Raw genomic sequence first — 15,064 nt, forward strand, 5'->3', positions numbered from 1 at the left:
AGCGGCCATCCTTTTTTCAAATCCACCCAAGGTGGAGGCTAACATCTCTTCCGTTACATAGGAAGGAGTTGGTTGAATAGGGCCCGCCATAGCACCTAGCAACCCCGATGGCTCACCCAGGGCAGCAACCTCCGGATCCTCCGGGGAGGTAGGGGCAGGTGGATTCTGGGAAATATCCTCCGAGCCCGATGGGGAACCCTTCGGCTTTTTAACACCTTTAGCATTTTTAGCGTTCCCTGCACCCTTAGGAGCCATAATAAACAAATCTGAGATACTCCGCTAATATACAACTAACTGTAATAGCTGGAGAAAAACACACATTTAAATAAATGAGGAAAAAAATTAGGCTAGGGTAATGTTAGACAGAAAACTAAACTTCCCAAAACCTAACAAGAGATAGCAATATTGAGCCCCAAGGGCTTAATCATATCCTAATATTGCTTCCCTTAATGCTGGGCTAAGAGAGTACCAAATGCTAAGTACTCTGACTGCTACTTAGTACACCGGCTTTTCAGAGAAAATATGAGCTTAAACAGCTCTTTAGCAAGGTGTGTACAAAAAAACGGCCACTAGGTGTCACTGTGTCAGCATAACATAGGCAAACCTATCCTGCTCAGCTCAGCATCGCTGCTCCGTGTCCCTTCACAGCCTTCAGCAAACTGACAGGCTAAATAGAGTTTTCCCTCTGATGTACAGAGGGGAGGGAACTCCCTGGGCGTCCCCCGCCCCTCCACGCAGCGTCGGCGCCTATAACAGTGCGCGCGCGCGCGCTCCCGACGCCGCTCTACAGGAAGCAGGAAGCAGAATCCATGTGGGGAGAGGAGCCCGGGAGCTGCTGGAGACACACAGACATCAGGAAGTAAGTAATTTAAACCTGACATGCTCCCCTTTACATTTCATGGAGCAAAAACACCTTGTAGCAGCAGCAGCAGTCTATTAGCCCAGCCAGAGGAACAGTATACCTGGGTGTTTGAGCCATCCAGTCATGCAGACTTTGTGGTTTCTCTTTAGCCCATGCACAGAGGCATAAAAAAAGGCTTTTCCCCAGAGTCCCCTGTGGGGAGCCCACTGACAAACCAAGTTCCGTAGGCCCCCCCGCTTACCTTTCCACGCCGCAGGGTATTGCTCATGCAAGAGGCCCAATCTTCCCCCTTCACCGTGGGTATGGTCATAGACCTTCAGGGACCGGGGTCCAAGTCAGGAACACCACACACCTGGACCTATACAGCACTACTGGCAGCAGGTATCCATAGGTTAAAAAACCCAGTCCTGGAACCCAGAGTCCAGCCCTCCAAGGAGAGGCATTATAGGCAAAACCCCATCCACGAATTGGGGCCCGGGTACCGTCCACTTTGGCTATGAAGCACCTTGGACGGACCTGGTCGGCTGGCCCTGGTCCCAAGGACAAACTGCAGGCACAACCTTCAACGTGCACCAACACCTAAGACACTGGCGAAAAAACTGAGGTACTCCCACTATGGGTGGGGGTTATATAGGGAGGGAACTTCCTGTCGGAGAGTGCCAGTGTCCATCACCTGAAGGTACACTATATAACCCATATGTAATGGCTATGCTGCTCTGTGTCCCGTGATGTACGATAAAGAAAAAAGACTAGATGACCAACAAGGTGTGACCAAGTGGTGCCAAGGTCTCCAGTTGATCTACATGACTTCCATTTTCAATAGCATCTTCCCTTGATTGGCCCCACATCTCAAAAGGGAGAACACAGGCCAAACCTGAAAACAAAGTTGTGAAACTACGTTTCTCCTGCACAGAAAGACAAGCAATTGCCTTATTAAATATTTGATTACCTTATTGGAAGAAATCATATTCCTGTGTTTCACCAATAAAAGGACCACAAGAGTGATTAATGCACTGCACAACATTTTTAGACATAGGGGTAAAAAAAGTTTACTTTTTCACAAAGCGGAGAATGGCAGACATTGTAACCCGTCAGTACATCAAATAACCTGGGCACACACCAGACATGAGAGTGTATCTGCAAAATCTAATTTCAAGACCTCATTCTTTGGGCATACAGGGCTCTTTTTATATGAAATCAAATAAAATGCTTTTAAAATCTGAGACAAATTTGAGACTAATCTGCCATCAATTTTGGATAATCCTACAAATTGAAGATGATAGGATATTATATTGAGTAACAAATTGACCCTTACTCGTATCACTGTCTGTCTAAACTTGGTAAAGAAAAATCAAGGAGCTTAGGTGAATAGCTCATATTTTTAAAAATTATTTCTCATTTCGCCCTCATGTCTCATCTTTTGTTTTCAGGATTCATCTTCATTTAATTTACTTTCAGCATCTGAGACCTGGGGATGACATGTGTCAAGGACTTCGGATGTAAACGTTGGTATCTCAGTAGAGAATTTCAATCAGTTTTACAAAGAATACCGCCAGCCCTGTACCAAGATGTTTAGGAATATAAATCGCATTCACTTTTCAATGTAATAACTTGGAAATAGAATGTTTTTCATGCAGTCTTTGTCCAAAAATAGTAAAAGGTTGAATGTGGTCCTGCCAACACAATGGTGGTGATTTACTAAGAAGGCGGCACTGCACCAGTTCATACATTAATTGGTCCCATGGAAAAGCCAACTAATTCAACGTGCGAACCGGTGCACATTGAAGCGCAAATAGCGATAATACCCGCATATGTAAACTGCAACTGGCGCTAGGGTAACTGCGGGTTTATCATTGATAATAGCGCACACCCAATACAATTGGTTAATTTCATCTCATTGGATGTCTTGTTAGGCAATTAGAAGTTCTCGGTTAATTAACCCTTTTGATGCTAATCTCATTCCTATCACTTCAAATATCTTTTTTTACCCAAATCTTTCAATACATTACAAATTCAATTAAGTGCAGGAGCCCGTTTGATTTCCTATAATTTGAATTGTTCAAGTGCGTCTTCCTATTACTCATTTTGCCTAAATATCGAGTTGTACAAAGATTGGCCAATCAGATTGCATAGTGCATGACCATCTTAAGTGCCAAATTTGGAATGTAGATGTGCCATGACCCACTTGTATTTTCCAAACGATACTTCTTGAGCATTATACAAGGCACATGAAAAAACACCTTTTTTTAAGACGTGCTAGAGTGATCAGGAATCTTCAAACTACAGCTCTCCAGCTGTTGCGGAACTACACGTCCCATGAGGCATTGTAAAACTGACATTCACAGACATGACTAGGCATGTTGGGAATTGCAGTTCCTGAACAACTGGAGGGCCATAGTTTGAAGACCCCTGTGCTAGACCATTATTATGCCTTCAGAATTGGGAGTGTGGCATCTACCCAACTTCTCTCTGCTGGTGGACACAAGAACCTACATCTATAGATATAGACACACACACACACACACACACACACACACACACACACACACACACACACAAGCAGTAAGGAATATACATTGGCCCGGAAGTGAATCTTTACACAGGAAGTAGGTGTGTGTTTTGAGGCCAAATCATTTATGGCCACCCCATGTAAAAATAAAAGACAAAATTATCTTCATTTGCAAATAAGAATCATCTCTTACTCAGAGAACAGTGAGTGGGGCATGGTGGTGGGAAGAAATTAGCAGCAGTACAAGCAACTTCCTTGAGGGGCGTGATGTCATTCCTGTGTGCTGTCCACCGCTTCAGCAACCAGACATGTGCCACACGCACACAGCACTCGCGCATTTAGATGCATTTGGTGCATTTAGCTGCAGGAATCCATATTTTTAAGGGAAATTAATAGTAAAGTAGTTGCAGATTTCCAGGACTGGACTAACAAATGTTTCTAGTGAAAGGCAACTGGTGTTTTATAATCAATGTCTTAATGTGCCATTGACATAGATCACTGTTGAACTTAGGAATGTGTCTTTGCAAATTTAAATGAGTGCAGAGTGATTTTAAGACTGAACATTTTTTGGGGATGTCTTCACCCCTAATAGGGTAAAAACACCTCCCAAATTTGTCCAGTTTTGTCTTCAAATTTGTTGACAAAGTCCAAGATACTTTTAGCACTTTGCTGGGGACACCGCAAATTTTAGAGTGCAATTTGCCTAATGGTGACACTAGTTAGATTGACCTGTGTGCCTCCAACGAACGATATTGGTAGGGTTTACCCTCACTTCCCGTTTGGCCATGTGACAGGAAGTGAAGCCAATTTGAGGAAGAGGGACACAAAGCCAAACCTAAAAAGCCAAGCAGGTGTTAGAAGACTCACTTGGTTTGCCTCAAATGCCCACAATTAGATAAGGATGGTCTTAAGCTAGTTTCAGTGCTCTAAATCAGTGGTTCTCGACCCTGTCAAGTACCCCTAACAGGCCATGTTTGCAGGTTTACCTTAATCTTGCACAGGTGCTTTAAATCAGAGTCAATGGCTTGGTATTTTGGACAGCTATTTTAGCCCAGATAAATTCCCAAAACATGTCCTGTCGGGGGGACTTGAGGACTGAGGCTGAGAACCACTGCACTAAAAAATGGAAAATTTAATACTTACCTCTATTTTTTCTTTTCCTGGTGCCAATCCATGTATATCAGGGATATGCAATTAGCGGACCTCCAGCTGTTGCCAAACTACAAGTCCCATGAGGCATAGCGAGACTGACAGCATCAAGCATGACACCCAGAGGCAGAGGCATGATGGGACTTGTAGTTTGGCAACAGCTGGAGGTCCGCTAATTGCATATCCCTGATGTATATGATACTATGAAGGCACCAGGAAAGTAGCTTTTAGACAAATCTCACTTTTTTCTGGTTTTGCCATGCCAATCAGCCTAGTTAAGCTGCAGCTGGGAAATCTGTTGCATAAAAATTGTTAAGGGGGAGAGCGTAAAACTTGGATTAAGCATGCATCTGCAAAAAAAAAAAAAAATGAACAAAACACTTAACATAAAAAATTGCTACACATTTTATTGGTCAACAAAACAGGACTTAGAAAAGAGCAAGGAAAGCAAAAAAACACATGTACCGTATTTATCGCGGTATAACGCGCTCCCGCGTATACCGCGCACCCCTAAAGTGACCCTGAATCCTGTGTAAAAAAAGTTTTTTTTGTACTTACAGTTTTGGTGTCTTGCGCTGCGTCCTCTTCGGCGGGTCCGGCGTCCTCTTCGGCGGGTCCGGCGTCCTCTTCGGCGGGTCCGGCGTCCTCTTCGGCGGGTCCGGCGTCCTCTTCGGCGGGTCCGGCGTCCTCTTCGGCGGGTCCGGCGTCCTCTTCGGCGGGTCCGGCGTCCTCTTCGGCGGGTCCGGCGTCCTCGCTCGTTTCCCGCGCTGAGTTTTGAACACTGCGCCGACCTATACCGAGCGCAGTACACTCGGGTATAGTCGGGCAGTCTCGGCAACTTCCGCGCTCACGTCCTGGACGTACAGGACGTCAGCGCGGGTAGCCGAGCATTGCCGACACTACACGAGTGTCAGAGTGCTCTGACACTCGTGTATTGTCGGCAATGCTCGGCTACCCGCGCTGACGTCCTGTACGTCCAGGACGTGAGCGCGGAAGTTGCCGAGACTGCCCGACTATACCCGAGTGTACTGCGCTCGTTATAGGTCGGCGCAGTGTTCAAAACTCGGCGCGGGAAAGCGGGTATCGGCGTATACCGCGCACCCACGATTTTGCCCTGATTTTCAGGGCAAAAAAGTGTGCGGTATACGCCGATAAATACGGTATGTTAATTTGAGACAGTAACAGAATATGGTTTTGAGGTCAGACCATATTTCAGAGGAAATTAACAGGAGTTAAAAGCACTGTGCCCACAAACTGACAGTCTCTTAAGGTGGTTGTAAGCCCTTACAACACACGTTTTGCTACATGTAAGATTAGATTATTGCTACAGGTAAGCCTATATTAAGGCTTGCCTGTAGCTACTCTGCATATCTCCTAAACGTAGGATATATGCCCTGTGTCTGCATGTGCCAAAGTCATCGGCACGTTGTGTCGTTAGACTGTGCCATTACCACAGGAGTGCAGACTTCCTGGCAGGCTCTGCATGTGTACTATGCGAACACGCTGGAGCACATCCTTACTAATGAGGCAATTAAAAACACATGCACGGTCCATGAAACACACAAAATGCAAGTTCACCCAATGTAGAGACAGAACTTCAAAGTGGGTAAACCTGTTAAGGATAACCCAAAAAAACTCTGAAAAATCCAAGTGCTGTTCACACACACAAAAAAAAAGTCGCTGACCTGCACGGTTTAGGAGATATACCCTGTCCCCTGCATGTGCCGATGTCATTGGCACATGCGCACTGGGGCAAACTGAAGCAATGGCACTTATGTAAATTTGCTGTCCCCTCAAAATAACTCAACACAGCCAATAATGTCTAAACCGCTGGCAACAAAAGCAAATACACTCCTAAGTGAAAATGTCCAAATTGGGCCCAATTAGCCATTTTTCCTCCCTAGTGTCATGTGACTTGTTAGGCCCCTTTCACACGGTCAAACCGTTCAGGTCCACCTGTCAGTTTTGTCGGCGGAACGGCCGCTCCATACATCTCTATGGATGTCAGCGGAGACATGTTATAAAAAGAAAAAATGTGTGCTAGGTGCAAAAATATAATACTAAATTAATAAATATATCCTTGACGGTGATCCTGCCACTAAACCACAACCTTGATACAAGGTACAACAAAATATAAATAATAAAAGTGTAGCACTGGACGATAAAACATATGCAATTATATGGTTCAATAAGTGATATGGTAAAAAAAAAAGTTTTTTTTGCGCTGTATTTACCGTTTAATCCTTCAGTTTCGTTTCAAACTCCCGCGGGGAGTAGGCGTTCCTATGAAGAGGGGAACATGATTGACGTCCGGCTATGGGGCGTCACGTGTTCCGAAAATAGCCGGACTAGGTCTCGGCTCTTCACGGCGCTATACGGCGCCTGCGCACGGACTAGGAGCTGACTGCGCAGGCGCCGTATACAGCCGAATCCTATTTTGGCTATTTTCGGAACGTGTGACGCGCCATAGCCGAACTTCAATCATGTCCCCCTCTTCATAGGAAAGCCTACTTCCCGCAAAAGAAACTGAGGGATTAAACGGTAAATACAGCGCAAAAAAAAAGCATACTGTAGGTGACGCAAGTATGCTGGACAGGATGGTAAATAATTATTTTAGGGTGAACCTCCGCTTTAAATATGTTCTACACAGATCATTTGTTTACAGTGGATTTAAAAAGGCATTTGCTTGCAGTTTTTGCAAAAAGATAAAAACAAGGAGGGGACACCAGCCTTGTGCATTACCAAGACATAATTTAAGAAATATATGCACAGACCTGAACAAAATAGTTTCATCACAAATCTCAAGGAAGGAACCACTGCACACACCACCAGATGAGCCAAGACGATGCCACGAGGGCCTGCACTAAGGCCACTTTCACAGAGAGGCACTTTACAGGCACTATAAATAGCATCAGCAATGCGCCCCTGTCACTCCAGTGTAAAAGCCCTCAAGCAGTGTGCTTACAGGACGTAAAAAAAAAAAGGCCCTGCAAGCAGAATCTTTGAGGCGTTTTAGGTCAAAGCGGTAAAGCGCCGCTAACGTCCCTGTGTGAAAGTGCCCTAAAGCGTTTTGAGAGCACCCCCTATCCTTCAGATCAAATGTCTTCTGTACAATACACACACACACACACACACATACCCCCCATGTATTAGACAGATATCCTCCAACTCCAATTAGTGAGGAGGATGGGCTGATAATTACGTCACACTTCAACTCTCAGGGCAAACTACTTAAATCAAAAATACACAAAAACATTCAGCAACTGCCAGAGATGATAAACTGTACAACAAAGGATGATACTGCTCTTTATACATTCACAAAATAGTGTAAAGCGCCTTTCCATGCTTGACAATCATGGCACCAATAGAAAGCCATACAAGCACTTTATTAGATGCCGCCGCAGCAATGCATGCCTGAAGAGATGTACATCTAGGTAACCTTAGTTGTCTGATAAACGAAAGGCCAGGATGCAGACTCCAATAGCACTGAACATGTCCATTTCAGAGAATTGTGGCTATAAGCGAACCACAGGGGGGGGGGGGGGGGGGGAAAGGGGGGGGGGGTTTATGTGCTGGAATGCACACCAAGTTTGACATGTGGAAGTGCAGCTCGGCAAAGAGGGGGCTGAGCCACACTCTGAATTCCTCCCCCAGATGCCACAAGAGAAAACAATGAAAGCACAGGGAGATGTATACAAATAAAACTACATTCAAAAACAGAATCAATGCTAAAGTCCAAAATGGAAGACAACAACTTTGCCTATTCAAAACCAATGTTCTGTTTTTTGAGCAATTCAATTTTTTTTATAGCTCAACTTAAACTAGATTTAGTTGCATATAAAATTTTAACATACCAGTGACTGTAAAGGGATAATAATTCCAGGCCTTTTCAGTGATGTAGAAAATCTTTGGAACAAATCCTCGTACCCAGGTTGGCAGTTTGCTGGAGAAAAAAAATAAAATAAAATTAATATAACCCGGTATACATATTACCCAAAAGCATTTTTCTAAATAAACATTAAAAAGACACCCAATGTCTTTGCATTTCCGTAAAAGAAAGGAGAAAAAAAAAAAAAAAAGTACAGTTTAAACTCTCCATCATGTTATCCTACGTGTCCATGCACACATAGGCTGTTATCAGCAGTTTTGGGCAGTGGCGTTTTTGAACAGTAAAAAACCCCCAAAATGAGTGGGTTCTGGAGAGATGTTTTTCAGCTGTAAAGACGCTGATAAATGTAGATGAACGCAGATAAATGCTCAAAAACATCGCTCACCAGCATTTTAAGGACAAAAAAAAAAACGCTGACGCGGAAAAACTTTAAAATGCTATTGCAAAAAACGTTAAAAAGTTGAAAAACTGACTGCATAGCTACTGGCGTTTTCGCAACGTTATTTTAACGTGCAGTGTGCATGAGGCCTTATACTATACTACAGCCATCACTATGCTACAGTATAAATATTAGGACTATCTTACTTTGCCATTACAGCATCCTTTTTTCGGAATTCAGATTTATCCATTTATGTATTCTTAGAATAAATGTAATTTGTAAATAAAACACCTTTTAAATAAATCCACAGCGGTTACAATTTAGTGTACAGAAGCATTTCATTTCTCTTTCACAGTTGGCTTAATCCATCTTTCTAAACGTGGTAAAATTGCAAACTTTTCAAGCACAAAATTGTTATCTAGTCACATGTATGGGGCAATAAATGTCTATAAAATGTCTGCATGTCTGCGTTATTTGGAATATTTTTACATAACACATGCTGCTTGAGTGTCTCACTGCTGTCACATCCAATCTGTTTCAGAAACCTGCTGATTGTTTTCATACAGCTGCATACTGTTCTGACGCTGTGGCTTCCTCTCTGGCCTAATACTTTGCTAAAGTAACGGATCCGATGTAGAGCTTTATTCAGACTGTAATCACTAAGATTTATCAGAGAAGTATAAGGAGTCTTCAGAGAGATATCAGCCATCAAAACTTATTGAGGTGTCAAGACAGGCTAAATATTGCCCAGTTCTGCCTCAACTGCAAACAAGCAACCAAAGGGTCTCCTTTAGGGCTTTCTGGGCATAATCGTGGTCATGGTCACACAGATTATCACACTGGAAAGAAAGTCCGTGTGATGGAGCTTAAGCTTACTGGGGGGGGGGTTACCTGCCAAGTTGCAGAGTACACTGTGGCTCAGCAGTATAGGCATGTGAAGGTTGCAGAACTGTAAATCCTGGCTAACCACATTTAAATCTGAGTCTACAGCTAATTGTTGTATGTTAAAATTGATCACCCTACACTTGTTAAAGTAATTCGAAAAGGCAAACATTTTACCTTAAAGCGGGGGTTCACCCTTAGAGGGCACTTTTCCCCCTTAGATTCCTGCTCGTTATTACTAGGGGAATCGGCTATTTATTTTAAAATATGTGCAGTACTTACCCGTTTACGAGACGCATCCTCTCCGTCGCTTCCGGGTATGGGCTTCGGGAATGGGCGTTCCTTCTTGATTGACAGGTTTCCGAGAGGCTTCCGACGGTCGCATCCATCGCGTCACGATTTTCCGAAAGAAGCCGAACGTCGGTGCGCAGGCGCAGTATAGAGCCGCGCCGACGTTCGGCTTCTTTCGGCTACGAGTGACGCGATGGATGCGACCGTCGGAAGCCTCTCGGAAGGCTGTCACTCAAGAAGGAACGCCGGCTCCCGAAGACCCATACCCGGAAGCGACGGAAGAAGATGCAGCTCGAAAACGGGTAAGTACTGCACATATTTTAATATAAATAGCCGATTCCCCTAGACCGAACGAGCAGGAAGCTAAGGGGAGATTTTTTTTTTTTTTTTTAAATGGGTGAACTCCCGCTTTAATGCATTCTCTGAAGAAAAAAAAAAAAAAAAAAAAAAAGGATTTCTCTTATCGTCAATGGACGGACACAGCCTTCTCAAGTCTTGATAAGTGGGTTATGTTCCTGACAGGCATACAACCGCATTGGAGTAGCTGTCGGCCCGGTCCACTGTGAGTGAGACAACACCACAGTCTAGTAATGTGTGGGCCCTGGAGCAAAAAAGCCCACCGGCCACCCCAGGAGTCATGGGGTATGTCGTGGCAGACCCAGCCCTTAGCAATGGTGTGCTCACGCTCGCTAGCCGAACTGAGGAGACTACAAGGATCTATATATCCAGTTTGTCACCCAGCCGGCAGTTGATAGAAGAATCTTAAATAAAGAAAATCAAAAAGGAAATAAAATAAAACAAAAAATTATTCAGGGCGCTGGGCCCAAAAGGGAGCCATGTCCTCCTTTGCTAGGCAGAAAAAAAAACTGAGACTGCATGCTGCAGGGAGGAGGGTTATGTCCAGAGGGACCGCCCCCTGGGTGGGGCTGTTCCACTCTGTTATATGTATTTAAATATCCAACATGTTGTGCCTAGTCCTCTCCTATGAACAGGAACATAACCCACTTGTCAAGACTTGAGAAGGCTGTGTCCGTCCATGGACGATAAGAAAAAAAGTTTTATAGCTTTTTATCTTACAGGAGAGAAGAGATCCAGTGCTGTGTACGACCATCTTTTCTACCCGCTCCGCTTCCCATAGGAACTCAGGAGTGAGCACGTACTGTATACCCCCATAGAAAGCGGCTTGCAATGGGAACACACAAAAAGAAAAGAGCCAATATTGCCGATGGGGGTCCCCAAAAGAGGAGGTTCCGGCCCGCTCTGTCCAATACCATTGCACAGAGAAGGTGTAATGTAATATATATATACATATACACACACACGACAATTGCGCTTATAAATTTAAAGCCTACCCAAATCTTATACCCAATTTAAACTTCTACAAATTACCACAGCCACAAAGCAGACTATTGCCAAAGAATGCAAGTCTTCATCATTAGACTCCATGCACACTGAAGCTAAAAAAAAAAAAAGCCAGTAGCTTTGCAGGGAGCCTGTCAACGTTTTTAGCGTTATTGCAATAGCTTTAATCAGCGTAGCTTTTTTTTTTTCAATGTATAAAAAAAAAAAAAAAGCGCAAAAAAAACGCTGGCGCCAGTGTTTGAGAGTTTGAGCGTTTTTCGCCGTTTTGCAATGTTTCCCGCCGAAAAACGTCACTTTGAAAGCAAATTTTGGCCATTCAGAAAAAAGCCAACAAACTTCAAAGCTCATTAACACTAAAAAACGCCCAGGTGTGTATGGGCACATAGGCTAACAGAGTTCAGTTTATGGGCTTTAAAAAAACAAAAAACTCCAATAAACTACAGTTTATCAGCTTCAGTGTGCATGGAGCCTTAATGTTTTTTAAAACGACAAATAGAATAAATCAAGCCATGATCCTCTCGAAAACAGATGCCATAGCTAACGATAATATACATAAATTTGAGAAAATATGGAATCCTTGGGTGACCCATTTTTTTTCTCCTACATTTTCAAAACTTCTTTACCAAGACCTTGGTAACTATAACCGTTTTGAATAACTGCCGTATATATCTGCTAATCCTGACTTTTTTCTTCTTATCTTTACTTTCCTTTAAGTCCCCTTTCACACTTACACGACTTGTCACATGATTTTGTACTGCAAAATCTTATGACAAGTCATTCTCCATGATTTGGCAAGAAAAAAAAAACACCACATCATTTCTAAATTCATCCACATCACCATGGGCCCTTTCACACTGGTGCGTTTTTGCCGCGTTTTCGCGGTAAAAATAGCGCTATTAAAACGCTCCCCATGCCCCTCTCCATTGAAATGAATTAAAAACGTGGTAAAAACGCGGGGGTTTTACCGCAATTTTAACGCTCCGTTTTTACAGCGTTTAATTCATTTCAATGGAGGGGGCATGGGGAGCGTTTTATGAGCGTTTTAATAGCGCCAATTTTACCGCAAAAACACGGCAAAAACGCACCATTGTGAAAGGGCCCTAAATATATAAAAATGAATAAAAAAACTATACAATAAAATTGCATAATAAAATTGGCATAAATTGAAAACTTGCCAGGTAAACCAGGATGTGCAACTGCAGCAAGTAAAAAACCACTGCATATAAAAAGAGAACCTCTATATCTTACAGTTGAGATTCCTGGTCTCGCACCAGCCAAAGTAGCCCTTTGCTATCCTTGAGAAAGGTGGGAATGAGAACCAGTAAGCCCACTATTCATTAGAACCTGGTTTCAACAATCATGCCTATAAAAAGCCAGAAACTAAAAAGCTGGGTGGAGCAGAGGACCCTGTGACAAGCGGTCTGGCCTATGTGAAAGAAGCCAAGGGCTTGTCCATGTACCAAGTTCTCCTGAGCCAATTAGGACCAACGAAGCCCACCATAATCCATTTTTTCCTCGATCTTGCGGAGCAGTCAAAGGAGCAGCCACAAGCTTGTCTAGTTTCTGGTTTAATCTGGAGCCCATGATGTCCACATCTGGTGTTCGCCTTTTCCAAAAGAGCATGAGGAAGAACTCAAGATTAGACGGGGTTCACACTTGTGCGAAAAAACACAGATACCAAACAGGGAGGAGTGGATACGCAGGATAAATGAGGTCAGGGAGGCGGAAGAATGGATCGCAACCTGTAAAGGCACTAGAGATGCGCACACTGCCCGATGGATTCTCTGGACAGGTCATTTTTCAGACCCCAAATATATCCTCTAGTTTGGACGAATCCCTGCTAAAGTTAGCGGACCCAACTCTGGGTCACAACAGGAATGTAAACCGCCCATGATACGGAGCGTAGACCGCGGACATTGCTTAACATAACCGTTTTCTTTCAACGCGATAGCCTGGCGACTGGTGGCCCGGTGCGGACGTGGTGGATCCCCCATGCATCTTTGGTGAGATTCCGATCTTTCTCTTTCTCTCTCTTTTATTTTTATTATTATTTTTATTATCATTATTACTATTATTTTCTATAATGGTTAAGCACTTTTACAGTTGTTGCTGTTGACATGGTTAATGCCCCTGAAATGCTGAGATGGCAACGCGCGGCAGGGCTCACAACCCACGTGTGTGCGCCCTAAACGATAGGGCCAGCGCTGTGATTCTCATTGTGAAATGCGGGGACCGGGGGGGGGGCCTGGAGGGTGCGTTGGGGGCTGTTGTTGGAGGCCTTGAATGGCACACCTCCTCCGGCGTGGACCCTTGGTAGGGTCGCTCCTGGAACCGCCTAGCGTGGTTCTCCACTCGTGGCAATACCAGAGCCCGAAACGCGCTGTGCTTAGATAACTGAGGAGGGTAGGCAAGCCATCCACCCTACTCTCAAGAATAACCTTATGCTTTACTTGTTTTGGCTACCTTCGGATATTTCTTTGTGTTTTCTTTGTTGTTTTGTTGCAATGGAAAAATGTACGTCACTGTTACTAAAGAGTATTGCTAAACTGTAAGATGTGACTGAACTCAAAATCTTTTTTTTTTTTTTTTTTGTAAAACGTAAGAGGATTGAGGCTGGGTTCACATTGGTGTGCTGTGGGAAGCCATGTGAATCCATTGTGGGTTCCAGCATTGCACCCGGTGAACACCCATGTGATCAGATTCTGGGGTGGACCAAAAAAAAGGGTCCTGCACAGCGCACCAGTGTGAACCCAGCCATAGAGAAGTAAGGAGAAAGATAGAGCGACTACCTAATTCTAAAAAAAAAACACACCACCGTTATAGCCACATTGTGTTTTTATTTATTTTTTTACAAATTCCATGCATTTAAAGTGTATACATATGTGAAATATCATCAAAACAAATTGTGAGACTATCCAAAACCATTCCCTTTTCAATTAGTGAGAACTCCCCCCCCCCCCCCCCCAACCATTTCCTAATAATCCTCTTTAAAGCGCTTAGTGGGAAAAAAAAAAAAATCAGTGAGACTAGCGAGACAGAAAATCTGCGTCTCCTCAGGTTCTCCCTCCCCCAGTCACAGCAGTGTGGACCTCACAGGGGGAGGAGAAAGTTGAGCAGAGTGCTTGTGCCAGCCCCTTCTAGACCGGCACAAAGGCAATGATTCATGGAACTTGTAGTTTCTCATTAGCTCTGAACTACAATCCCAGATTGCATTGCCAGAAGGAAGTAGAAAGAGAAGCTTGTGTTTTTTTTTTTTTTTTAATTACTCACAAAAATGATATGCAGAACACCTGTACACACGATAGGTTGGTCTGATGAATTTTTCCATCAGTTATCCGATGAAGCTGATTGATGATCAGTCGTGCCTACACATCAGTTAAACCGATCGTGTCAGAACGCGGTGACGTAAAACACAACGACGTGCTGAAAAAAAACGAAGTTCAATGCTTCCAAGCATGCGTCGTTTTGATTCTGAGCATGCGTGGATTTTTAACCGATGGACGTGCCTACAGACGACCGTTTTTTTCTATAGGTTTTTTTATCCATCAGATAATTTTAAAGCAAGTTCCATTTTTTTTAACCGATGGATAAATAACCGATGGGGCCCACACACGATCGTTTGGTCTGATGAAAATGGTCCATTAGACAGTTTATCAGACAAACCGATTGTGTGTACGCGGCATAAGACTGTCATCAGTGTTAGGCGTGATTTATATAGGAATTCGATTTTTAGTGGCGAGG

At 43.7% G+C, this 15,064-nt stretch overlaps 1 protein-coding gene across 1 annotated transcript in view; it reads right to left on the minus strand.

Moving 5' to 3' along the window:
• Positions 1-15,064, minus strand: part of LOC120915285 (cytoplasmic phosphatidylinositol transfer protein 1-like) — a 176,958-nt gene that overhangs the window by 67,411 nt on the left and 94,483 nt on the right. The window contains exon 3 of the mRNA XM_040325664.1: positions 8,375-8,463. Within this exon, the coding sequence (XP_040181598.1) occupies positions 8,375-8,463 (89 nt within the window). The remainder of the gene's footprint in view (positions 1-8,374; positions 8,464-15,064) is intronic.

Source organism: Rana temporaria, chromosome 10, assembly GCF_905171775.1.
Source record: "Rana temporaria chromosome 10, aRanTem1.1, whole genome shotgun sequence".
NCBI lineage: Eukaryota > Metazoa > Chordata > Amphibia > Anura > Ranidae > Rana > Rana temporaria.